The sequence below is a fragment of the Raphanus sativus genome, chromosome 9, assembly GCF_000801105.2.
Source record: "Raphanus sativus cultivar WK10039 chromosome 9, ASM80110v3, whole genome shotgun sequence".
Classification (NCBI taxonomy): domain Eukaryota; kingdom Viridiplantae; phylum Streptophyta; class Magnoliopsida; order Brassicales; family Brassicaceae; genus Raphanus; species Raphanus sativus.
Window position 1 is genome coordinate 13981291 of NC_079519.1, and position 26982 is coordinate 14008272.

Below are 26982 nucleotides of genomic sequence, written 5' to 3' on the forward strand. Positions count from 1 at the left end.
ATGGCTGCAGAAACCCCAACATCGTGGAGCCAGTGGTTAGGTCTTGCTGAATGGTGGTACAACACAACCTTCCACTCCGTTATACGCTCAACACCCTATGAGATAATTTATGGACAGCCACCTCCACTACACCTTCCTTATCTTCCAGGTGAGAGTTCAACACCTATTGTGGATTTCAGCCTGCAAAAACGTGAAGAAGTCATCAATATGCTAAAGTTTCATCTGCTCATAGCTCAGAACAGAATGAAACAATACGCCGATGCTCATCGTTCGCAACGCGAGTTCAAGATTGGAGACTTTGTTTACTTGAAGCTCCAGCCATACCGCCAACACACTCTCAGAAAACGAAAGATGCCTCACAAGTTATCACCCCGCTTTTATTGCCCCTTTCGTGTTGTTGATTGCATTGGCAAAGTTGCTTACAAGCTGTCCCTACCCACGAAGCTGCTATCCATGATACTTTTCATGTAAGCCAGCTCAAGCTTTTCCCCAACCCACCTGATTCAGCTCCCGACATCCCTCAGTACTGGATTGATCTCTGGCTATCCAAAGAACTTGAGGCAATTTTGGAAACAAAGCAGTCAAATATCACAATGCTGCTGCTACAAAAGTTCTGGTTCAATGGAAGGGAGAAACACCTGCAACTGCTACTTGTGAGTTCTACCATGACTTTGCAGCCAAGTTTCCTTTGTTCAACCCTTGAGGACAAGGTTGCTCTGGAGGGAGTATTGTCATAGGATGAGTCATCCATGACAACCTTATCACTGAAGAATATCCTTTCATTATGCTTATCTCACTTTCTACTTTATGCTTTTGCTTTCTAGTCACTAACGAGTCACTTGTTTAGACCGTTGAGAAATCCTTGTCTTTTAGCTATATGTACTCCCTGCATTTTGTAGATGAAAATCAATCAGAAATATTTTATCTCCAAACCTCTAAAACTCTATGATCTATCTCATCAAAGATCTAATACCTTCGAGGTGATTCTTTTTCTCTAGTAATCTCCTTCTAGATTAGTTTCACCATTCTTAGAACTATCGGTTAGTTCTTAGTTTGGATCTATCTTTCACATACCTTCACACTATCTCATCATTATATTAAATATAATAAGATTCAGGTACATAGCTTAAGTTTTGTACATATTATTAAGTTAGAATAAAGTTGAACACACTTCTATGAAACTTATTGTCGGCATCACTGGAATTGTAGAATACACAGGGCTTCTGAAACTCAATTCAACACCTTGACTTGCCATAGTACCCAGCGACCAACAATAATAGATCATGAAAAATCTCAATCCCTAAAACTCTAGTCTAGACCTTCCTCGACTTCATCGCCTCCTTCGATCATACTCTTTGCCGGAGAATTAAAAATCAAAACCCACTGCTAATCTTAGTCCAATCAGAACTCGACTATGACCGATTTTATTTTATTTTTAAATACACTGCAGTTTAGTTAGATTCGGATTTAAATGGTCATGTAATGTGATTGTTCATAAAAATATTTGATTCTGATTTGGTGCGTATATTGTGGTCGAATTTTTTTTTTAATCAATAAAAGGTAATGGGCATGCCATTATAAAATGTAAAAAATAAGGATATATTTTTATGAGAGATTATGTTTTAATAGTATAGATTGAATGGATCTTTAGTATTTGTTTTTTCAATATTTATGGATATCCGATTTTTCAAATTAAATCGAAACAAATAACGAATTCATTCAAACTTAATGGATAAAAGTAGCCCTGGGCATATAAACCGGATCCGAAAAACCCGACCCGACCCGACCCGAAAAACCCGATAATGTACGGTTTCGGTTTTGTCTTATTACCCGATCGGTTTTCAATATTTTGTGATTCGGGTTACGGTTCGGATCGGGTTAAAACCCGGAACCATTCGGTTTACCCGAAAAACCGAATATCATAACAAACCTTCATTACCCATGTTATGATGTTAATGTCGTATTAACTAGTATTAAGTGTGCGCATGTTTCTTCTCTCTTGGAACTCACATTTTCTCCTTCTCGAACAATCGAAAGCCGAAACCCTATCAATCCTCCTGGCTCCTACGCACCGATTGCGATTTCGCATGCTACTTGAATCCTTTAAAGATGCTGTCCGACCGTTGTCCCTTCCCTTCTCATTCACTATTTAATCGAGGTTCCTCTTGTTCATCTCTCTCCCCAACTCAGACATATCCTCTCTCAGCTTCTTCAAGGAATCAATCGAAGGTATGTTACATTTTTAATTTGTTTGTGTTAAAGAGTCTTAAGATTTGAGATTGTGATGTTTGATTCTTGAGATTTCAGACTTTCGATTGGGTTCTATAATAGATTAAATAACTTGAGAACTTGAGAATTGAGATTGTGTTCTGTTATGTGTTGAGACTTGAGAATTGAGAATTTGAGATCGTGTTCTGTAATGAAAATGAAAGCGTTGAGAAGTTTTTATCGTGATTATGTTTCTGTTTATATTAATCTTTGGGTATTTTTTTCGCAGATGGATTCTTCGTCACCTCAACATGAAGATACCAGAGATGATGATGAACCTCAGGGAAACGAAGATGAGATTGGGACAACTAGTCCTGCTCCTGCAAGTGGCAACAAACGGAAGAAGAAGTCAGCTCCACATGTTAAGAAGAAGAAGAATACAAGTACAAGGTCAGAATATTGGCAGCACTACACAAGACTGAAGGAGAACAGGAACAAATGCAGCTGTAACTACTGCGGTCGAGTTATGTGTTGTGGAACGGTCAATGGCACTTCCTGTCTGAAGAAGCATAATGGTATCTGCAAGGAATATCAGTCATGGAAGCAAAGTCAGTCTCAGACTCAGCATACTTTGAATGTCGAGAGTGGTGATGAAGATGGTGTTCAGTTGAAGCTGTCTAGGGTTTCTAATGACGTTGTAAGGGAAGCTACTAATGAGATGCTTGTCATAGCCGAGTTGCCACTCTCCTTTGTTGATAGCTTGGGATGGAGGCACTTCTGCAACAAGGTTAATCTACCTAAGCCACACTCACGCAGAACAGCAACTAGGGACATCGTAGAGTTGTATGCAAGGAAGAAATCAGATTTGATGCAGCTGATCAGTGGCAACAAGCAGAGGGTTTCTTTAACTACAGACATTTGGGTTGCACCGAGCACATCATCTAGCTACATGGTCGTCACAGCACACTTCATCGATGCCAGATGGAAACTGAGGAAATTCATCATTGGGTTCAAGCATGTAGTGGATCATAAGGGGACGACAATATGCTCTGTCTTGCTGGAGGTAATGGCTGAATGGGGAATAACGAAGGTGTTTACAATAACAGTTGACAATGCCACTGCGAACACTAATGCTCTGAAGCTGTTTACGGATGCGTTCAACGCTTTAGGACCTCAGTCCTTGGTATTGGGAGGTCAGTTTCTGCATCTTCGCTGTTGTGCTCACATCATCAACTTGGTTGTGCGAGATGGTTTGCACGAGGTGGATGCGAGTGTGTCTGCAATTAGGAACGCTATACAGTATATCAGAGCTTCTACCAAGAGAGTCGATTCATTTGATCAGAAGGTTGAGTCAGCAAAGATGACAAGAGGTAGCTTATCGTTGGACTGCAAGACACGATGGAATTCAACATACTTGATGTTGACAAGAGCTATGAAGTTTAGGGTGGCGTTTGATAGAATGGCAGTTGAGGACAAGCTTTACAATGATCACTTTCAAGAGACTGTGGAGGGCAAGAAGAGGGTTGGACCACCAACTTCAGAGGACTGGGATAAAGTGGAGAGTTTGGTCAAGTTCCTGGTAATATTCTATAACTCCACTTTAGTTGTCTCTGCTTCTAACTCGCCTAGCTCCTACAAGTGCTACAATGAGATCGTCACTATAGAAAGGAATCTGATTACACTGAGTAATAGTACGGATGAGAAGCTTAGGGAAAAGGCTTTGGTTATGAGAGCAAAGTTTAGTAAGTATTGGAATGGTCTAAAAGATATTAATAGGCTGTTGATTGTTGCAAGTGTCCTTGATCCGAGGAACAAGATGAAATTTGCTGGTCTTTGTTTTGAAAAACTTTATGGGAAAGATAGTCCACAGGGTAAGGTGCTCAACGACTCAGTCAATGATGTTATGGAAAGGCTTTTTGATGAGTACAACACCTCTGGAGCATCAAATACTGCTGCAACATTTGGTTCATCGTCTCAGTCTCAAAGTCAGAGTGCTCAAGAGTCACAAGATGGGGTTGCGATGGATTCTTCTGATGAGGATGCGTATGGGTATGAAAGAATGGATTCCTTATACAAGGAAATGGTGAACGAGTTGGGTTTTGAGGATGCAAGCACTGAGTTGGAGCTATACTTGAAGGAGAAAGTAGAAAATCCTAAACCCAATCCTCTAGGAATTCCGTTTGATGTTTTAGGTTGGTGGAGGATCAACAGTTCAAAGTACCCGATCTTAGCTGCTATAGCTAAAGATGTTCTAGCTATGCAAGTCTCTTCTGTTGCATCAGAGTCTGCCTTTAGCACTAGTAATCGAATCCTTGAACCATCCAGAAGTTGCTTGACCCACTACACGCTTGAGGTCCTCATGTGCACAGAACAATGGCTTAAGTGTGAGATTCATATCAATGAAAAAAGTGTGGTGTCCAATCAGCAAGTGATTTCTGAAATTGAACTACAAGATGAACTTCAAAAAGGTATGTTCTTAATCTTCTCTGTTTCATTTTTGAGCACTCCAAGTTCAGCTTTTAATATTTTTTTTTTCATTTTGTCTAGAGTTCGAGCCTCAACTGCACTTCCAAACCTGAGAGTTTATGCTGAGAATGTTTCATGCAAATCGTGTTCTAAACAAGGTACATGCTAACTTGCTATTCAAATCATGTTTGCATTGCCTCTTGACGAGTTCAAGTCTTAATCCTTTGCTTTCTTTTGCAGTTTATCTTTGACTTCGATGCTTGGAATTGGAAAGAAGAACATGTTATCTTATTTTGTTTCTGTTTTGAGGATTTGTTTCTGTTTCAAACATGATTTCAGGATGTTGTTTCTGTTTTAAGGATGTTGTTTCAGTTTTCTTAAGGATGTTTCGGTTTGTTTTAAGCACTTTTGAATCTTATTTCTTGTTATAGTTTCGGTTTGTTCGGGTTAAAATCCGAACCGGACCCGGTTTTTCGGGTTAAAATCCGAACCGGTGTTAATTCGGTTCTATTTCGGTTTCTTTAAAAAATTAGAAAACCGAACCGGATCCGAAATTACCCGAACCGACCCGATCCGAAAATCAACCGGTTCCTATTCGGGTTTCATTTGATCTAACCCGAATAACCCGAAATCCGAATAACCCGACCCGACCCGAACCGAGGATCCGAATGCCCAGGGCTAGATAAAAGTGTAGCTTTAGTGGAAGATGCAACAAACTTTTCTTCCCGTTTTAACCCATCTCTTACACGTGTCTTTCCTTCACTGCTAATATCCATTCTCATTTCTCACTGTTGATTATATGTATCAGTATCAATGCTGCACCAAAAACCAATCAAACCCGAAGTAAAAGAGCTTTATATCTAATTCGGTCATATCGTCCCTTCTTTGGAGTTCCTCGGCCTAATTTCATAACACCGAACTAACTTGAAATTTCATAACACCGAACTAACTTGATTTTCTTCATTCACAACGTTTTTGCTTTCTTTTTCTCTTTGTTTTGAGGGACAATTTGTTCTTTTCTCTTCTCATCTTACTTTGGTCGTTTATCCCCTATATTTCTCGTCTCAAAGTTCAGGCATACCAACCCTCGAAATTACAAGCAGAAAGCACACTCCCACTAATAACACTGTTTAAGACGTTCGTTCGATTGTTTTAATACAAGTTGGTATCATACATATACAGAGTAAAACGTAGATATATGTCATATCTCACAAGAACAAAAGCGCAATACAAAAAGAAAAACTCTTGGTAAGCTAACCACAGAAAGACGGTTTATATCCAGCAAAACGCAAATGAAATCCTTAGTAGTTGATTATGGTTGACTTGTGTGTGTGTTAGCGGGCACCACCTTGATTCTTCAGCTCTAATAACCAAATCCTTACCTCATTTATTTTCTGGTAACAGGCATAATCACACAGGTTTCAGGTTTCTCAGGGTTTCCATGGTGCTGGTGGAGGCGGGGGAGTAGGGAACAATGGAGGAACCGCTGAGAATATAGTGTTTTTGTCTATAGTACCAGATGCCTCCTCTTCACCCGACAATGCCACGAGAGCTGCGACCAGACCAGCATTCCCTGCAAGAGTCGGTTCGGTGTAGTTGTAGTTGGTCCGTACATCGCGGAACCCATCGCGCTTGTCAGGACCAGCAACCATGGCTCCTTCAACCGTGTTCGGATTCGGTTTCTTGCTGTCTCTCCATTTCCATCCTCCTTTGCAGTTGTATTTGACTTTGTTCTTGGGAATCGAAGCTCCTCTGTGATGCACGTGTTTCGGGTATTTTGAGCCAAAACCCACGAGATAACTCATTTTCCTAGGGTTTTTACCGAGTATGTAATCAATCTGCAGTAACACAGGTAGGCTGAGTTAAGCTCAAATCTGATTTTTACCAAGAAAAATAAATAATCAAATCTAAGATCTAAGATCTGTGTTTATGACCACATCAGTTATGACTTATGCGTATATGATTTCCTTTAAGATCAAATCTAAAATTCTAGTAGTCGAAAGTAATTATATAAACGAACCAATGGGTCAACAACCCGAAAAATAGCACTACCTGAGTGTGGTCAGAGCATTACATTTGTATAAAGAGAGAGAGAGAGAAGCAGTACCTGAGTTCTGGCAAACTCACGTAGGACATTGGTTGAATAGAAATTAGGTCCACAGTACCATCCAGGAGTATCAGCAGCATCCAGATAATCACTGTACAACGTAGCTAAGAAAGCTGCATTTGCAGCATACTGGAGGGGCTGTGGATCTCCATGATTTAACTCTATCAAACCTCCTGCACATATATAACCAGAAAATTTATTAATTCCCAAATCAAGAACTGGCCCAACAGTCAAAGCTGCCTTAAAGCCAGACACTAGCATATTTAACTCACCCCTGGTTCTGTTAAATTTGTTGAAATACGGCAAGTAGGAGCACATGACTATGCTGGTCTGATTGTGGAATGTCCTTAGAATTTCTTCATAAGGATATCCAGGACTCAAAAACAACCTCAACCGGCTCAGCAGCAACTGAGCACCAGCAAGCTTGTTGTCCCAGCTAAATACACCATAGTAAGGCCCACCCCAGAAGGCACCAGCATGCTTAGCCATAGTTGGCTTTGTGATGAGATCGAGATAAGTTACGTTCCCCGTGGCATAGTATAACCAAGCACCACCCCAAATAAATTCATCCCAATACATGCTTGAATTGTAAAACTTGGCTGATTCCGCAGTGCCTGCGCTGTATCTCCCTCTCCGAGTCCTTCCGAACTGATACACCGTCTTAGCACCATGCACAAGCTTCTTAGAATACTCTCTGTTGTCTTTGAACACAATGGATGCTGAAGCCAGAGCAGCCGCCATCTCTGCAGCGAGATCCGAACATCCGCCGTTACAAGTAGTCACAGGCCTTTTGTAGTCCATGTCTTCAGGTCGCATCCAGCAGTAATGGTCATTAGGATCCGTGCTTCCGTCGTCAGTGTTTCCAGCTCCAACCTAAATGAGAGGAAACAAAAAAAAACAAAGTAAAAAAAAAAAGATAATAAAGATGCATGTTCTAGAAAAAATATTTGTTTCAAAAAGATGTATTTTTTATGTTTTCTATATAAAAATTGCAAATTTCAATAAAATTAATTGAATTTATTGAAAGATTATTGGTTAAATGCATTGAAATTTGATAATTTCTAAAAACAATGCATGATTAATGTGTTTTCTTAATATGTGTGAAAACTCTAAAACATACATCTTAAAAAAACAGAGGGAGTAATAATTTTTTTTTGTTACCTGTGAAACCAAATCATCGATGGAATCAGCAGTACTGTTAAAGGTCTTGAGAAAGTAATCAGTTCCCCATTTAATGAGCTCCCGAACATGCGCAAGCTCTCCAGCAGCTTCGTATTTAGCACTGTACTCAATGACACTCCAGCTCAGCATGGTCATAGCATAAGCCATGGGGAAATTGAACTTGATAGTATCTCCAGCATCGTAATAGCCACCGACCAGATCTTTATAGAAGCTTCCAGTTTCACCTTTCCCATCCTGAAGTCCAGAGTTACCTCTCCACGATACATTATTATGCCTCGGTAATTTTCCAGCTGCAGATCGAAAAAAATAAATAAATAAATAACAATAATAATATAGTAATAATAATCTGATGCTAACTAACCAGGGGACTAACATTTCTGAGCATTGAAAAACTTGAGGGCTTTGTGAAGGGCGATTGTGTAATTATCCGGGGGTGGATTCTTGTGGTGGTGACGTGGCACAGTTTTGACGATCAAGGTGATGAATCCCGCGAGTAAAGCGGCGGCGACGATGGTACCGACAGTCCAGACGAAGATCTTGCGGCTCACGATTATACAGCCGAGATCGACGTACTTCTTCTTCTTCTGCTCTGTCGGACCAAGGAGCCAGCTCTGCTGCGTTTCGTCCAGTGGCCGAGAAAGTGCCGCACGGTCCACATCGTTCAGGTTCCGGCTACGGTCGTCGTCGGTGGCGGAATCCGTGGCGTTGATCTCCAGTGGACCTCCCCATGGATCTCTGCCGTACATGGTGAAAGAAGAGAAGCCAAGATCAGATCAGATCTGATCTGAGAGTGTGTAATGAGAGACTTGTTAGTTTGTTTGTTTGTTTGTTTGTTTGTTTGTTTGTAGTGTGAGAGAGAAAGGAGGAGGAAATGTGAGCTAAGCTAGTCAATAATAATGGACCAATGTGCTTTGTGGTTTCGATTCTTTTTCTCACTTCCATTATTATTATTATTTTCTTATTTTGGGTGTCGGTTTACTTCTTCATCATGTTACGTTACAGCTAAACTGCACCAAACCATGATTTGTCTTTCTTGCCAACTGGTATATTTTGATAAATAAATGTGTGTGTTTCAAAAAAAAACAATGAAATTTGTGAAAGAAAAAATCGATGACGAAAAAGCAAAAGTGAAAGGTAATTTGAGTGTAGTTTATCAGATATAACCTTACAAAGACTAATCTCCATTTAATCAAATTACATATACATATGCAAGTTAAATATTCATCTTGTAACAGTTAAGCGATATGGTGAAATAATCCAAACTTCAAAGTTTTTCTTTTGTGCAACTCCACAATATGTTTTTTGTTTTTTTTTGACTAACACAATATGTTTTTTGTTCTTTTATCATTCCCTCTTTTAATTAGCCACCGAATGCAGTGATCACATTTGGCAGAAATTATGTAGATAATTATTTGTTCCACTATTGAACAAAAATGAATATACATATTCTATTCACCGTTTTAAGTAAAATATTTAAATTTAATATACTTTGTTTACTAGTAAAGCAATTGGCTAATTTAATATACTTTGTTTACTAGTAAAGCAATTGGCTGATGTTTGGTGAACGACAAAGACACGTCCCCTAACTCAACGTATACTGTCGGTGGGATGAAAAAGCATATTTTAAAGCATATTTTATAGCATTTTATCATTTTGGTGCCCGTTAGAGCAGCTCCAACGTTTTTTTTTTTGCCATCTGATATTTTATAGAAGAAAACAAAGTACAAGGATGGTCCAAACCGGCCCATACAACAAAAAAACAAAGCAGTTGAAACCGACAAGCCCAAAGAAAATAGAGGCCAAAGCCCATTACACCCACCACATCTCCCACGTGGACGAAACTGCAGCCCTCGGAGACGCGTGTCAGCACATGAAGCTTCGTCATCTCGAAGAGCTTTCGGTCGCCGCCAAGATCGAAGACCGCGACCTCACCGGAATCATGAGACGCCCACTTCTTCCTCCATAGAGTTCGACGCTGAAATTAGACGATTCACACCCACCGGATACACCGGGAGAAACACCCATGACCACCAAGTTCCACCTCCAACGACAAATATTGAAGATATAGGAATCGGAGTCTAACACAGAGAGGCCCGAACGTCGTAGAGCATCCATCGGTCCCACCGAAATCTCATCCGAATTCGGCCTCGCAACCACCGCAAGGAACACCCTTGCCCACAGCTCGAAACAAATCTACGAGAAACGAAGCCGGCGACCACCATCCGTGAAGAGACGGCACGGCCCCGGAGAACTATTGTCGGACCACCACCGCAAAGGCCGATGAATAGCCGGAACCAAAAAACGAATCGGTGCGAATACAACTCCACCGAGACGACCACCGAGACAAAGCAAAGAAAAAAGAAAAAGAAGGTTGATGCCGGACCGGCGGTGGCTAGGAGAGCCGAACCCGCCAGCCGGAAGCAGTGGACCACGTCGGGAAGACTAAAGAGAAATAGAGAAAATTCTAGAGAGAGGTTTTTTTCTATTATTTATATTTTATTTAGAGCAGCTCCAACGTTTGATTCTAGCAAGGGTTCCAACCAATTTAAATAAAAGAAAATTAACAAAATTAAGAGAAAGAATCTGCAGAAGCCCTGGACTTCAAGTTTTTTAGAACCGATTGCAAACATTATAGAACATCTGTCCCTTGTTGACAAAAAAAAAGAACATCTGTCACTTTAAAAAATGTCTGAATTTTTTAACAAAAAAAGTCTGAACATGTTATAAAAAGCTACAATAATTATAATATTTTTTTTTTTAGAAACTGTCACAGATTTAACCCATAATGCTGCTCTTAGGTTCATTAATCTATCTATCTATATAAAATAGAATTCCCTCACTCCTTGAGGGATCTACGTCACTAAATACTAAAACCTGAAATCAACACGTGTCAAACAAAATGGTCAATCCTTGCTTAATCACGATTACTGATGGACTTTTCTATAATTGTTAATACGTTTATAAGATCAGTATTTTTGGTGTTACAAAAAAAAAAAAGAAGATCAGTATTTTTGGGCTTAACATAATTGGATTTGGGCTTAGTATGTAAAGTACTTCTACTCCAAAAAGTTCTATCGACGAACAAATTATAGCGTTGCCGTGTTTTAACCACTCCAATTCAGACTTACGGCCAATAAAGATTCACTACACCGGCCACACTGAATCCTAATCAAGGTCAGTTGGAAGGTGTTGTATTCGGCTGATCGATTCCACTTCTTCCACTCTTGATTGAATTTCGGAACCGTTATGGAAGTCAGTTGGATTCATGCATCTTCATTGACTATCACATTAACAACAATTTCCCACTACTCACACGATATATCGTTCAATGAATCCTTCGCTTGAATCCTCCACTATAATTATGTAAGTTTCTTAGCCACAAAATCATTATTTCATTCCTTCAGTCATACTCTTTCATACATTTTCAGCAACTTTTGTGGCAACCTCCTCCCTGTTACTCACCGATTTGTAAGCCGTCCGTTGTAGATCCACCATTGAAGTGTGTCTCTTCAGATTCTGAGAATCTTGGAATGTGAAGAAATCCGGTGAATTTATGGGTGTTGGTATGCTTCTCGTCGATGGAAAGTTAATTCCGGTAAGCAAACACATGATCACTTCCAATTTCATGTAGAGTGTATACTTTACAATTCATATAAAAGTACTCCTTTGTTTCTTCCACTTTTCATTTCATCTCTTTAAAACCTAGAATACATGCCTAGACAGACCATGTCTGAACTCTTTCTTTCTTCTATCTTCTATGGATATGTTAAAATTATAGCACTTCATTACTGAGCTCAGAAACTATCTTTTCTTATTTAGACGCCGTCAATGGTTTAGGGTTTATGAGAAAAGAACCCTTTTCAATAAAGCCTAAACCTTTGCTTATATTGTCGAATCAATTGATGGAATGGTTCCTAAAGGTATTGTTATTCTTTGTTGTTATTGCAGTTACTTTGTCGAAGACAAAGAAGAAAGGAAGGGAGGGAGCACAAGAAGACTATTGTTAATTGAAACAGAGAGGTTGTCAAGAAATATAATTCTGATTATGCTTTCTCTTTTGAAAACATGAGAAATATCAAATTCAAGGAGTTCAGACAACAGTATATACAAAATGGAAGGTCGGTTTCTTTGTTGTTGTTTTTTAACTTGAATAAATGGGTGTTGCTTGAATGTAATTGAGATTAGTATATAGCTCTGTTCTTTTAGAAGAACATGGCTTATGTACATTAAGTCTTTGATTTGTAGTTTGATTCTTATTGGTCCAGGTTCTTCCCCGGCTCAAACAAAGCGATGCAGGTTGCTCTTGGTCGTCCTGCTTCTGGTGAAATCCATCATGCCATCTTTAGAACCTCAAGGTTGTGTACTATGTTTCTTAAAGTTGTATTATACTTGGTCTAAACTGTTGTCTGATGTATTTTTCATATGTTTTGGAATGTTTTTAAGCTGCTTTACGGTGACGCTGGACTTCTTATTGCAGATATGCCAAATGAAGAGGTTGAAAAGAAGTCTTCTTTTTTACTACTGCAAGCTTGATAAACAAACAAGCTTGACTGTGTTTATCTTCATTACTGATTATCTCTATTATGGTACAAATGATTTATCAGGTTGAACTGAAGAAAGGTCCTCCAGAACAGTTCACACATGAGATGGATCCAGGATGGTGTTGTTCGATTGATTTCCAATTCACCGGTAAATATTCTGGAAACGTTACGAGAACCAGATTCATCCAATCATCGTCTTTAAGGCCCTCATCAACATTTCCCACTCTTCACACGATCTGTCATTTAATGCATCCCCATTATTGATATTGTGTGAATCATCCAATATAAATAGGTTATCTCATTCCAGCGAAACTCATATTAATCATTTCTCTTGATCATATAGATTTCTATACTTTCAGAGCTAAGAATGACTAACTCTGCTCTCTTCTTCGCCGACTTGAGGGCTGGTCATTGAACCACCACGGTGGTGGTCCAACTACTTAGGTTTTGGGAAGCGAGGTACTTGAAGCGAGGCATTGAGATTATGGGTTTAGACATGCTCATCCCCGACGCAAAGGTAAAAAACCTCATGATATTCAATCTATTTCTTGAAAAGTTTTAGTTTTCTGATTGCTCATGTTAAATATTGCTCAGTCAAATCGTTTTAGATTGTATCTGGTAGGCAAGGGATTGTCTAGGAGTGACAGATAGTGAGAGAGGAGGGATGAACGGTGATGACATAGTCGAAGCTTCGTTGGCTTTGGATTGGAAACTCTCTCAGGTATTTTTTGATGCCGAAGTAGGTTCTGCAAGGACTGCAGCTGAGAAGGATGCAACCAAGAACAGCGATGAGTTAATTCTAAATATTGGTAGGGCGTTATCATGACAGTCCTAAATTGATATCCTTTATAATCTTTCAGGCATGTCAGGTGACGAAAAGGCATTTGAAAGAGCTAATGAGGCTGAGAAGTTAATGCCATCATCACAGCAGGAGATTTCTAACTGCTGAGTCATGTAACTCTCAAACAAAATTTTCAGACACTGAGTCATCTAACTCTTCTTGAAATTGTATCGTATAATTAGCTGCCATAAAGAACAAGGACAGGGGGCTCATGTCAAAGAAACCACCTCTCATTTCCACGTAGGTTCATTTTATGTACGTCTAAAAAGTTTGTTTTTTGTGTTTCTGAGGTGTATTGTTTTATTTCAGGATTATGAGTGAGTATACTTTGACTCAGCTGGTTATGAGTGTATTCTATTTGCCTCTCTTTTGAAAGGTAACGAATGTTAAAACTTTAATCCAATAATGTTGTTTTCATTCACCTGATCAAATATAAGCTCTCAATAATGTTTCCATTCTCATGGTGTTATGATAACAATAAGCAAACCAGATAGTGATCAACGGGAAGTGGATTGACTTTGAGGATTTAAAGATGCAAGCATTCCAAGCCAATATTTTAAAGGTAACGTTTTGGTGACAACATTTAAAAACTCTTTTTGTTTGCATCATATATATGTTATAGGAAGTAATCTGAGACATTGATTCTTTCTAGCACTACGATATAGTTTTCTATGTTATAACTAAGTTTTTCAATTCGTTTTTGTAATTCTATGCATCATTGTTATTATATGAGACCAAAATGGGTTGTTTCTTAACTTTTTAATTCTCTGTCGTATAACTTTATCAGACCAAGAATCTTTCTCACAAAGAATAAGCCACTGACCACTGTCACTCCTCTTGAGTTTAACTTTAAAACACTTAAGACACGAAACAAGAAAGACCTCAAATTTTGATGAACGACTAACTACAATTTAAACTGCAAATGAAAACATCAGGTGTTGCGATGCCAACAAGAACCCTTTAACCTCTTCGTCCCAAGTTACATGTAAGTGAGCTTGGACCACGTTTTAGCTTTTTCTATTCTTTTTTACCTTATGGCGGATTGTTTCTGATCTTAGATATGGTTCCCACTTCTGCAGAACGCTGCAGCAGACACCACGCTGCAGCAGACACCATTAAAAAAAGTATTCAAGTGATTATCAACTTATCATCTCCAATTTTGAGCTTTGAAATTCATTTGATGAATCTCGTTACCTGCTCTTCAATGCATCTTACTCCGTTTAAGATGTATATAAAAATTGTGCAAGAGAACTCTTCAAATCGTTCCTTTCTTAGGGTTTCCGCCTTCTGCAGAAACTGCTTTTACTACAAACAGCTGAGGTGATTCCTTGCTGCCGTCTAAACAGCCAGAAGAAGCGGCAATACTCACAAAACAGTTACATCTCACGAGTTTACTATCCTTCCAATTTACTAACTGTCTACATTTTAACATTACTGATACACTAAAAATGAATCCTTGCTACTGCCAAGTTAACAGTTGCAATTGTAGTACTTAAGATTCAAATCCAGAGGACCAGTCTACACTCTAGTTCTATAAGTTCCGAAATCAAGCTAAGATGAAGATATGATTTTGGTTGAAAGAGGCGATAGTTAACAAGCAAAATAAACACGAGATTGATTCAATTAAACAAGAGCTAGCCTAGGGTATTTCATTGGGTGTTGAATTGGAGCCAAAAAATTATTCAAGCGCGATGAAGTGCTTTCTAGAACTCGGATCACTCAGCTGGAACACTCCACTATCGTGGCAGTGATCGCTTTGCAGATCGATCTCACCACCTAACTGTCGTTGGGATGAAATAGCAAGCTTTAGAGAACAGGCCCGATCAGTTCACTTGCCACCCTAATATCTACTTTCGCTGATTAGGGATACTAAGCTCATTCAATACATGTCAAGTTATCATCCTAAGCGGTTAACTAAGTGATGAACTAGTGATCTAACATCAAGTGATCAGGTTAATGAAAGCAGTAAGAAAAGTATGAATGAAGAACAGTTATGGATCGCTTATCTATGTTTAGCTCATGTCTCAACACCCTAAAAACCCTAGGCGAGCAAGGTTACTACTCGATCATGATGCAAATAGACAAAGACATAAATCCTGAATAAAATTGCATAAGAACAGAGTATGAAACAATAGGGTTCAGATGATCTTCTCTATGAGAGGATGGATTTCTTCTCCCTTACAAGTTGCAGATCGCAAATACTCAGTGTTCTCTTGTAAAAACTAGCGTAAGAAAATAGTAAAAAGATAGATGGCATTTTTATATGGAGGCGCCAATCAGAAGAAAGGAGATTAGGGCAACAGGGCTTTAATTCCCGAAATAGGAGTTTTCATATTCGTCTGGAATAATCTCCGGATCACTCCGTCTGCTTGTTCCGCTTGAGAGAGAACAGTCTTGGGACTGTTCTCTTGAGTGTTCTCCGCAGGAATGCTCCAAAAGGACTTCTTTTCATCAGACACCTTCTCTTCTTTCTTCTACTAACTCCAGACATGTAAAAGGTCAAAAAGGACTAGACTGACACAAATTAGTGACTTGAAACAAATGAAAACATATATACAATGATGTGAAAAACACCATATATCAATTCCCCCAGACTTAGATCCTTGTTTGTCCTCGAACAAGACAAGTACCAAGAACAGAGAGAAAGGTTTGAAAGCGTGGGAACTCGCTTATTCTCAGCAACCATACTCTTACCACAAATCTCTGAACCATACAAGCTGTAGATTAGGACCACACACACTTACTGAGAACCCCCTGATCGCTGTTCGAAGTTCGGCTCCTTACTCTACATTTCAACCTGAAAAGGCAACACTTTCGAGACAAAACCCCCTATGTTCAATTAAGATCAGCGTGAGCTTCTTGTCACAGACTCTACTCAGAGAGAACGGGCTAGGTATAGAACATGCTAACTTTTATGGTGGAGTTCAAGAGTGTTTAGGGTTTACCAAGAGCGGGTGCAGGATATCGCACAAAATGGTCGTGAGAGGACGGCTCCATTGAGGTCCACAGTCCTTACTCATCTCTGCTAATCGGACTGCTCTCCGATAGATCGATCATAGGACTGCTCTACGTGATTCAACTTCCCCTTCAGAACACTTCACTGAAACCACCATTACTTTCTCAACTTTCCCAGTGGCATGCATCATAGATTCTTGCCCTTCTCGTCACCAGTAAATCAAAGCAAAAACAAACAACTTTTTTTTTTTTTATTATTATTTTTTTATATATATACTGAAATACAAAATGCTGGGGTGACGAGCAAGGAGGTAACAAGTGATGTACATGATGCCACTGGTGATTCATTCTGGTCTGTTCTAGCCACTTACTTCTTCGTTGTTCTCTATGGTATCAGAACAGGCACCTCGGTTGTTCTCTTTCGTACCGGAACAAGCACTCTGGTTGTTCTGCCTGCTTCCACTGTGTGAGCATTGATGAGTAAGAACTCCGTCGATCCTTTCCTCTCCGACCTTTTTGCACATATCTGCATATAAAGTACTAGAAAAGCAAATGCATGAGGGTGGAATAAAAGGTCAGGGTTCAAGGTGGGAACTAGCTAAAGATGAGCTAGCCACTCAGGAACAGCAAGAGGAATAAAAATCGGATAAGAAGTCCTGAGTGTAGTTCTCATTCTACCCTGATCTAGTGCCCATGACAAGAAGAATTAAAGTCCAGATTAGGTTTAGATAAAGTGGAGTTAAGTCTGCCCAGTGTAACCTGATCGGTATAGAACTTCTGAAGTGTCAAATGAGATAAATCAGGGTGTTCCAGGTCCATGTGTGGGTCTTTCATCACTGCTAAGGTCACTGAATAAGAAGGTTAAAGCACGAGGTGTTTAAAGAGCATCACAAAATAAGGTCCTGATTCCCACAATAGTTTTGACTGACTCGATCCTAAAGACTGACTCAATAAAAACATAAAAATGACACAAGGACTGACTCAAAAAGCACACAAGCGAATATAGTACAATCGCTCCCCCAGATTTAGTTCACACCATCCCTGGTTGTGAAAATAAATCAGAGGAAGTTGAAACACACCAAACAGAAACAAATAACATGAAAAATAAATAGTTCAGATGGATAAGACAAGGGATAGAAATAGTCCTTTCGGACTCAGTCTGAATCGCCGCTACCGGAGTGACCAGCTGTCCTTCTGTTCCTCGGCAGTCTCTCTGCTCCAGTTGATGTTCCTGCATGTTCCTTGCCTGGGCGCCTTGTTCTCTGTGGCGTACGCTCCTCCTGGGCTCCAATGCAGCCGCCTGTGATTGCCCTGAGTATCCTCTTCATGAGGTTGTTGTTCTTCTTCTGGGACTCAACCATCCAGCGTCTGTAGGCATGATCATCAGTCACATCGGTGAAGTCCTCCAAGTCATACTCACCATCAGCCGGTGGAGTCACATGCTCCACATCATCCATGTCTTCATCATCGTGATGAACCTACGCCTTCGGATCATCGCAGAGGTGCTCTTCATCGAGTGAGAACACAATGTTCTCCAGTGATAAGAAGTCTGTGAACCCAGGCATAGGGAGCTTGCAGTACAGAGGGTTCCCTTCTTTATCCTGGAACTTGTAGGTGGTCTCGTCGCGCAGGATGTGGCATGCGATCAGGTAAGGAGTATCGATGTACTCCATCTCAGAGACGACCGTGTAAGAGCTGAGGTTGATGTTGAAGCGCTGGAACAAGGGTGTGAGCAGACTGCCGCAACGATCCTTCTTATCATCAGTCTGAATCAGTGTGTCTCTGCGGTCAGCGAACATGGAGATGAGATGAAACCCCGGGTTGGTCTTGACCTCCTGGATCGGGGTGATGTTCTCTCTTCCTCAAGTCTCGTCCTCAAGTCTTGTGTAGAGAACCTGGAGCTCTCCATTCATGATCTTGGAGGTGTACTCCTTCGCGAACAGGACGTTGGACACAATCTTGGCGATGATCCGGATAGCAGGGTTCCGGATCTGTGACTGGTAGGCTTTGCGAGAGGTGAACTTGCCGGCTGCGATAAGATCCCAAAAGGTGTCTGCCGGCTTGAACTTCTTTTCTACTGAAACTCCCTTTGGCGTGTCTGCAACCTCGAGTAGCTGTTCAGATCGTTGAGAGAGATGGTGCAGAACTTGCCATCAGCCATGAAGGAGAATGAGCAGTTCTCGTATGTAGGCGCATTGGGGTTCTGGTAAGTGATCTTGCACGTCGCGAGCACTTGCCTGACCAAGTCGGGGTAGAGAACCTGGGCCTGATAACAGAGAGGCATGAATCCCATAGCTTGCATCGTGTCGAACACCTCAGTGTCAAGACCTAGATTGCCTAGTGTTGGCTGGTGCACGAATCGCGTGGGCAAGATCTCTGCTAGGAGGAGCCAGTTGTATATCGCTGCTGACTCCTTATCCCATCCCTCAACGTTGAAGTCAAGGAGCATCGGATCATTGAGGTCGATCGGCTCGCCCTCTTTCTTGTTCGGCCATGGGTAACCAGGTGGAGCACTCTTGGCTGGAGAAGTTGTGCTCTTGGTGGCTCTTGCGTTCCGCATCTTTGGAGGCATCTGCAAGACGAAAACAATATTTCAATATCAGCACAGTTCGTTGGTTGTTCTAGAAACGATGGAACAATCCAATCTTCGTGTTCTACTCAAGTCCATCGATTACTAGACAACCTACACAAGCCTCAATCTCAGCAGGGCAAATCGCAAAGACCAAGAATCACAAGCAACAATCGGTTCCTCTTCCATTCAAAATCAATCATGAATTCAATCCTAGTAGCAAGGATACTATCAAGAGCTACAATCTAGGATGAAATCGCAAAGCATAAAGGAAAAAGAGGATCCAAGAAATCACTCCCAAATCGCGATTTGCATGCGCAAAGAGGGAGAGTTCTTGTCCGATTACCTTGATTGGAGAGGTGATTCCTGCAAAACAAACCAATCTCTAGAGAACCCAAGAGGTGAGAACCAAAAATCGTGAAGATAGAATAAAAAAAGGGAAGAGTTTGCGATTTAGGGTTCTTGAGAGGGGTGGGTTGATTTGCGGCAAGAGAGAGAGAGAGATAGTGGGGAGTGGAATGTTTGGGCTTTAAAAAGCCAATCAAAACCGCTTCCCCTTCCTTTTTATTTGTTTTTTTTAATATTTTTTTTGTTCGAGCACTTACCTGGGAACAATCGGCGGAACAACCGCTGGAGTGCTCTCCTGGAGTGATCTCGAATTTTCTTGATTTTTCAACCTGCAAGTTAGTTCCTAGAAAGATAAAAATAAATATAAAACAATATTTACACTCACCAGTGGGTTGCCTCCCACCAAGCGCTTGTTTTCTGTCACTAGCTTGACTTCAGTGAGCCGATTAGGCTTGAGGGGGATCGCTTAAGGGTATCTCTACACCTTCAGCGATTGTTGTGTCAGCAAGATATGGCTTTAGACGCTGACCATTGACAACAAATTCTCCACCTCTTGTGTCCAGCAACACAACAGCTCCATAAGGGCGAACCTCCTTAATGGTGAAAGGTCCAGACCACCTGGACTTAAGCTTTCCAGGGAACAGCTTAACCCGTGAACTGAAGAGTAAGACCTGATCGTTCGGAGCAAAGGTTCTGCTGATGATCCGTTTATCATGGAACGCCTTGGTCTTTTCCTTGTAGATCTTAGAGCTCTCATAGGCCAGATGCCTGATCTCCTCCAACTCGTGGATCTGAATGGTTCGCCTCTCCTTGGCGGGTTTGATGTCGAAGTTGAGTAGTTTGACAGCCCAAGCCGCCTTGTACTCTAGCTCAACAGGTAGGTGGCACGCCTTGCCATAGACCAGATGATAGGGAGTGGTCCCTAAAGGGGTCTTGTAGGCTGTTCTGTACGCCCAGAGAGCATCGTCAAGCTTAAGGGACCAGTCCTTGTGGGTGCTATTGACAGTCTTCTGCAGGATGTTCTTGATCTCTCTGTTGGAAACTTCCACTTGACCACTTGTTTGGGGATGATAGGCGGTTGCAACCTTTTGTTTGACACCATTCTTGCTCAGCAATCCTTGGAACAACTTGTTGATCAAGTGAGTTCCACCATCGCTTATAACCACTCTAGGCACTCCAAATCTTGGAAAGATGATGGAGGTGAACATCTTGGTTACAACTCGCGCATCATTGGTTGGACTAGCAATCACTTCTACCCACTTGGAGACATAGTCCACAGCAACTAGGATGTACTCGTTCTTGTGAGAGACTGGGAAGGGTCCCATGAAATCGATCCCCCAGCAATCGAACACTTCAACTTCCAAGATATAGTTCTGAGGCATCTCGTTTCTCTTGCTTATACTCCCCATCCTTTGGCATGAATTGCATCGAGATATGAAAGCGTGAGCATCTCTGAACATAGTGGGCCACCAGAAACCGGCTTGGAGGATTTTGGAAACTGTCTTGAAGGTGGCAAAGTGACCAGCATAAGAGGAACCGTGGCAGTGGTGAAGGATCCCTGGAATATCAGCCTCTGGAACGCATCTCCTGAAGATCCCATCCCTGCCTTGTCGATAGAGATACGGCTCATCCCAGAAATAGTGCCTTGCCTCCCTTAGAAATTTCCTCTTCTCATTCCCAGTGAACCTTCAAGGCTCTTTCTCAGCTGCCAAGAAGTTGGCAATCTCAGCAAACCATGGAAGGTTCGGGTACTCCTTCTGGATCACTGCAACGAATGCTCCTTCTACGCGGGAACAGTCCTTGATGACAGGTGACGACTGCTCCATGTTGCGCAGACCAATCGCATTGACGTATTCCATCGGTTGTTCCTCATCAAGAACTATCTAATCTGACACTTTCATCCTGGAGAGATGATCTGCTACTCCATTATCAACCCCCTTCTTGTCTCTTATCTCCAGATCAAACTCTTGGAGTAAGAGAATCCATCTTAAGAGCCGCGGTTTAGCATCCTTCTTCGTGAGTAGGTACTTGAGAGCCGCGTGGTCTGTGTGCACAATCACCTTTGATCCAACCAGATAGGATCTGAACTTCTCAAAAGCGAACACGATGGCAAGGAGCTCTTTCTCTGTGGTTGCGTATCGGCACTGAGCTTCATCTAAGGTTCTGCTTGCATAGTAGATCACGTGAAGCTTCTTGTCTTTATGCTGTCCAAGGACTGCTCCCACTGCAAAATCACTTGCATCTGTCATGATCTCAAAAGGAAGATCCCAGTCTAGAGGTTAGACAACTGGTGCACTGACTAGAGCTCCCTTGATCGTGTGAAATGCGGCTAGGCAGTCACTGTCAAAAGCAAACTGAACTTCCTTGCAGAGCAACCAAGTGAGTGGTCTCGCGATCTTAGAGAAGTCTTGGATGAACCTCCTATAGAAACCAGCGTGTCCTAAGAAACTCCTGATTCCCTTCACTGAAGTTGGTGGTTGCAGACTTATCATGACCTCGATCTTTGCCTTGTCCACCTCAATGCCTTTCTCTGATATCTTGTGTCCCAGAACAATCCCATCTCTGACCATGAAGTGGCATTTCTCCCAGTTCAGCACCAGATGCTTCTCCTCGCATCGCTTCAGCACCCTGCACAAGTTTGACAAACAGACATGAAAGGAGCTTCCATAGACGCTGAAATCATCCATGAAAACCTCCATTATGTCTTCGATCAGATCAGTAAAAATTGACATCATGCATCTTTGGAAGGTCGCTGGAGCATTGCACAAGCCGAATGGCATCCTCCTGTATGCATATGTTCCATAAGGGTATGTGAACGTCGTCTTCTCCTGATCATCTGGGTGGATGGGAATCTGAAAGAAACCTGAATAACCATCTAAAAAGCAATAGTAAGGGTGGTTAGCCAATCTCTCAAGCATTTGATCAATAAAAGGGAGTGGGAAGTGATCCTTACGAGTCGCAGCATTCAACATACGAAAATCAATGCACATGCGATGACCAGTAACTGTTCTAGTAGGGATCAATCCATTCTTTTCATTGGTTATCACAGTGATCCCACCTTTCTTAGGTACTACATGCACAGGACTAACCCACTTACTATCAGAGATCGCATAAATCACACCTGCTTCTAGAAGTTTCATTATCTCTTTCTTTACAACATATTTTAGATTTGGGTTTAACCTCCTCTGATGTTCTACAGAAGTCATCGATTCATCTTCCAGGTGTATTCTATGCATGCACAGATCAGGTGAAATTCTAGGTATGTCAGCCAGAGAATAACCCAAAGCCTTACGATATTTTCTCAGCTCACACAAAAGCAAAGCAGTCTCTGCATTGTTCAGGTCAGCATTCACAATGACAGGATATGTGGAGTTGGGTCCAAGAAATGCATACCTGAGTCCCTTGGGAAGGGATTTGAGCTCTACATTTGGAGCTTTCAGCTCGCTCCATGAGTCATCAGTCTGAGCTGCCGGAACAGACGGGTTCTGAGGCGCAGTTGTTCCAGCCGATATGCGGGACTCACTGTTCTCCCCCAGACTTAGATTCGCCACCATTCTCTCAATTTTCCTGGCTGAATCCAAGAATTTGGCATAGGCATCAGCATCAACACTCTCTAAGCTCTGCTCGGCTTCAGCTCTGACTAAGGCGAGTTCAAGTGGATCCTCGGTGAGAATCTCCTCGATCATTCCCTCATGCGGCTCTAGCGGATCACCATCTTCTTGGACAATGAAAGTTTGTCCATCCAGCATCGGCTTCTTGAGTATCTGCTCCATCTCAAACTTCATCACAATATCTCCAAGATGGAGATCAATCTTCCCTCGTCGGACATCGATGATAGCTCCAACAGTGCAGAGGAATGGTCTGCTTAGGATCAGGGGATCATTTGAATCTTCCTCGACTTTCAGAACAACGAAATCGGCAGGAACAAGTGTGTTCCCAACCAGAACTTGAAGATCTTCGAGGATTCCAACTGGAGACTTCAGAGGTCGATCAGCAAACACTAGGGACATCCTGGTAGGCTTGAAGTCCGTGTATCCAAGGCGCTTAACCACTGTATATGGCATGAGGTTAATGCTTGACCCTAGATCGACCAGTGAGCATGAGAAAACTGTTCTCCCAATCTGAACTGAGAGGACAAACTTTCCCGGATCACCCAACTTCTTGATCCTTCTGTTCTGGAGCACCGCACTGCACTCCTTGGAGACAATCATGAACTCGCTGTCATCAGATATCTTCCCAGAGATCAGTCCCTTAACGAAGCTACGCATGGAGGGTATCATCTGGATCGCGCTCATTAGAGGGAGCTTGACAGTTAGGTCTTCCAGCATCTTCCTGCACTTCATCTCTTCCTTATCCTTGTGTGTAGCCTTAGCTGGAACAGGGTAAGGTACTTTCGGTACATACTGACGAGCAGGAGAAGGTGCTGCAGTCGGTGGAACAACCCCAGCGGGTCGCTCTGCTTCAGTCGGAACATTCTCAGTAGGTTGTTCTGCCTCTTCCTCATCTGTGGGTACAGCTTTAAGTGGCTGATCCGATTCCTTCTGCTTCCCTTTCTCAGCCGATGTGAATCTCCTGGGGTCCAGATCAGGCAGTTGCTTTCCACTCCTTAGACCTACCGCATTGCACTCCTTGGGGTTCTTGTCTGTTTTTCCAGGGAGAGTTCCTTGCTGTCTCTTCACACTCTCAGCAGTCTGAGCAATCTGAATATCCATCTGTCTCATATGGCTTGAGACATTGTCATACTTCACACTCAGGTCATTGAACATATGATTCATCCTGGTGTTGATGTCGTTTGTGACCTGGTTCAGTGCTTTCCCTTGGATCTGCTGTCCTTGGAGCAGCTGACTCATCATATTGGCGAGGCTTTTCATGTCATCATGCGGAGCAGTCTGAGCCGGTTGTGCAGCCTGCTGATTAACCGGCTGTTTCTGGCTATGGAACTGGGCATTCTGAGCTTGGTTGAGGACAAAGGTTCTCCCTTGATTGCCATAAGGCCTTTGGTATCCACTGTTCTGGCCCTGATTTCCTTGAGCTTTATCGTCTGGTTTAGGGGCATTGAACAGGTGGGGATTGTTCCTCACGTTAGGGTTTGGGTGATAGTTCTTTGATCGCTGTTCGAAGATCGGCTCCTTTCTACATCTCAACCTGAAAAGGCAACACATTCGAGACAAAACTCCCTATGTTCAATTAAGATCAGCGTGAGCTTCTTGTCACAGGCTCTACTCAGAGAGAACGGGCTAGGTATAGAACATGCTAACTTTTATGGTGGAGTTCAAGAGTGTTTAGGGTTTACCAAGAGCGGGTGCAGGATATCGCACAAAATTGTCATGAGAGGACGGCTCCATTGAGGTCCACAGTCCTTACTCATCTCTGCTAATCGGACTGCTCTCCGATAGATCGATCATAGGACTGCTCTGCGTGATTCAACTTCCCCTTCAGAACACTTCACTGAAACCACCATTACCTTCTCAACTTCCTCAGTGGCATGCATTATATATTCTTCTCCTTCTCGTCACCAGTAAATCAAAGCAAAAACAGAATATATATATATATATATATATATATATATATATTTTTTTATATATATACTGAAATACAAAATGCTGGGGTGACGAGCAAGGAGGTAACAAGTGATGTACATGATGCCACTGGTGATTCATTCTGGTCTGTTCTAGCCACTTACTTCTTCGTTGTTCTCTATTGTATCGGAACAGGCACCTCAGTTGTTCTCTTTCGTGCCGGAACAAGCACTCCGGTTGTTCTGCCTGCTTCCACTGTGTGAGCATTGATGAGCAAGAACTGCGTTGATCCTTTCCTCTCCGACCTTTTTGCACATATCTGCACATAAAGTACTAGAAAAGCAAATGCATGAGGGTGGACTAAAAGGTCAGGGTTCAAGGTGGGAACTAGCTAAAGATGAGCTAGCCACTCAGGAACAGCAAGAGGGATAAAAATCGGATAAGAAGTCCTGAGTGTAGTTCTCATTCTACCCTGATCTAGTGCCCATGACAAGAAGAATTAAAGTCCAGATTAGGTTCAGATAATGTGGAGTTAAGTGTGCCCAGTGTAACCTGATCGGTATAGAACTTCTTGAGTGTCAAATGAGATAAGTCAGGGTGTTCCAGGTCCATGTGTGGGTCTTTCATCACTGCTAAGGTCACTGAATAAGAAGGTTAAAGCACGAGGTGGTTAAAGAGCTTCACAAAATAAGGTCTTGATTCCCATAATAGTTTTGATTGACTCGATCCTAAAGACTGACTCGATAAAAACATAAAAATGACACAAGGACTGACTTAAAAAGCACACAAGCGAATATAGTACAATCGCTCCCCCCGACTTAGTTCACACCATCCCTGGTTGTGAAAATAAATCAGAGGAAGCTGAAACACACCAAACAGAAGCAAATAACATAAAAAATAAATAGTTCAGATGGATAAGACAAGGGATAGAAATAGTCCTTTCGGACTCAGTCTGAATCGCCGCTACCGGAGTGACCAGCTGTACTCATGTTCCTCGGCAGTCTCCCTGCTCCAGTCGATGTTCCCGCATGTTCCTTTCCTGGGCGCCTTGTTCTCTGCAGCGTACGCTCTTCCTGCGCTCCAATGCAGCCGCCTGTGATCGCCTTGAGTATCCTCTTCATGAGGCTGTTGTTCTTCTTCTGGGAATCAACCATCCAGCGTCTGTAGGCGTGATCATCAGTCACATCGGTGAAGTCCTCCAAGTCATACTCACCATCAGCCGGTGGAGTCACATGCTCCACATCATCCATGTCTTCATCATCGTGCTGAACCGGCGCCTTCGGATCAATGCAGAGATGCTCTTCATCGAGTGAGAACACAATGTTCTCCAGGGATAAGAAGTCTGTGAACTCTAGCATAGGGAGCTTGCAGTACAGAGGGTTCCCTTCTTTATCCTGGAATTTGTAGGTGGTCTCGTCGCGCAAGATGTGGCATGCGATCAGGTAAGGAGTATCGATGTACTCCATCTCAGAGATAACCTTGTAGGATCCGAGGTTGATGTTGAAGCGCTGGAACAATGGTGTGAGCAGACTGCCGCATCGATCCTTCTTATCGTCAGTCCGAATCAGGGTGTCTCTGCGGTCAGCGAACATGGAGATGAGATGGAACCCTGGGTTGGTCTTGACTTCCTGGATCGGGGTGATGTTCTCTCTGCGCATCTCGTCCTCAAGTCCCGTGTAGAGAACCTGGAGCTCTCCATTCGTGATCTTGGAGGTGTACTCCTTCGCGAACAGGACATTGGACACGATCTTGGCAATGATCCGAATAGCAGGGTTCCGGATCTGCGACTGATAGGCCTTGCGAGAGGTGAACTTGCCGGCTGCGATGAGATCCCAAAAGGTGTCTGCCGGCTTGAACTTCTTTTCCACTGAAACCCCCTTTGGCGTGTCTGCAATCTCGAATAGCGCGTTCAGATTGTTGAGAGAGATGGTGCAGAACTTGCCATCAGCCATGAAGGAGAAGGAGCAGTTCTCGTACGTAGGCGCATTGGGGTTCTGGTAAGTGATTCTGCACGTCGCGAGCACTTGCCTGACCAAGTCTGGGTAGAGAACCTGGGCCTGGTAGCAGAGAGGCATGAATCCCATAGCTTGCATCATGTCGAACACCTCAGTGTCAAAGCCTAGAGCGCCTAGTGTTGGCTGGTGCACGCAACGCGTGGGCAGAATCTCTGCTAGGAGGAGCTTGTTGTATATCGCTGCCGACTCCTTGTCCCATCCCTCAACGTTGAAGTCAAGGAGCATCGGATC

The 26982-nt window shown here is 42.3% G+C and overlaps 2 protein-coding genes and 1 long non-coding RNA gene across 16 annotated transcripts; 2 read left to right on the forward strand and 1 right to left on the reverse strand.

The window, feature by feature from the left end:
* On the forward strand, positions 1-4925 carry LOC130500077 (zinc finger BED domain-containing protein RICESLEEPER 2-like). Its single transcript, XM_056994780.1, has 4 exons — positions 1-362; positions 416-653; positions 2498-4676; positions 4915-4925. Exons 1-4 carry the CDS (start codon positions 1-3, stop codon positions 4923-4925), a joined length of 2790 nt encoding a protein of 929 aa, XP_056850760.1.
* Positions 4926-5795: 870 nt separating this feature from the next.
* Positions 5796-8860, reverse strand: LOC108836891 (endoglucanase 25). The gene is made up of 5 exons (XM_018609986.2): positions 8337-8860; positions 7943-8253; positions 7054-7654; positions 6782-6954; positions 5796-6512 (listed from the first exon to the last, which is right to left on the reverse strand). Exons 1-5 carry the CDS (start codon positions 8707-8709, stop codon positions 6105-6107), a joined length of 1866 nt encoding a protein of 621 aa, XP_018465488.1. The 5' UTR covers positions 8710-8860; the 3' UTR covers positions 5796-6104.
* Positions 8861-11033: 2173 nt separating this feature from the next.
* LOC108835193 (uncharacterized) lies at positions 11034-15929 on the forward strand. 14 transcript variants are annotated; one of them, XR_008938392.1, is made up of 12 exons: positions 11034-11326; positions 11392-11558; positions 11912-12081; positions 12229-12318; positions 12441-12457; positions 12568-13021; positions 13113-13296; positions 13365-13585; positions 13655-13721; positions 13828-13907; positions 14281-14330; positions 14425-15929. It is a non-coding gene; the product is annotated as an uncharacterized LOC108835193 (long non-coding RNA). The 14 variants fall into 14 exon arrangements; XR_008938390.1 differs by having other exon boundaries at positions 13836-13907; XR_008938388.1 differs by having other exon boundaries at positions 13655-13907.
* Positions 15930-26982: the final 11053 nt, after the last annotated feature.

Bases quoted from the DNA above. Each gene is read 5' to 3' on its own strand.
- LOC130500077 (XM_056994780.1), top strand. From the start codon at position 1: ATGGCTGCAGAAACCCCAACATCGTGGAGCCAGTGGTTAGGTCTTGCT. The intron at 363-415 runs GTTATCACCCCG...GCATTGGCAAAG, and splicing joins AAACGAAAGATGCCTCACAA to TTGCTTACAAGCTGTCCCTA. The intron at 654-2,497 runs GTGAGTTCTACC...TTTTTTTCGCAG, and splicing joins AACACCTGCAACTGCTACTT to ATGGATTCTTCGTCACCTCA.
- LOC108836891 (XM_018609986.2), bottom strand. From the start codon at position 8,709: ATGTACGGCAGAGATCCATGGGGAGGTCCACTGGAGATCAACGCCACG. The intron at 8,254-8,336 runs GTTAGTCCCCTG...TTCGATCTGCAG, and splicing joins GTTTTTCAATGCTCAGAAAT to CTGGAAAATTACCGAGGCAT. The intron at 7,655-7,942 runs GTAACAAAAAAA...CCTCTCATTTAG, and splicing joins TCGATGATTTGGTTTCACAG to GTTGGAGCTGGAAACACTGA.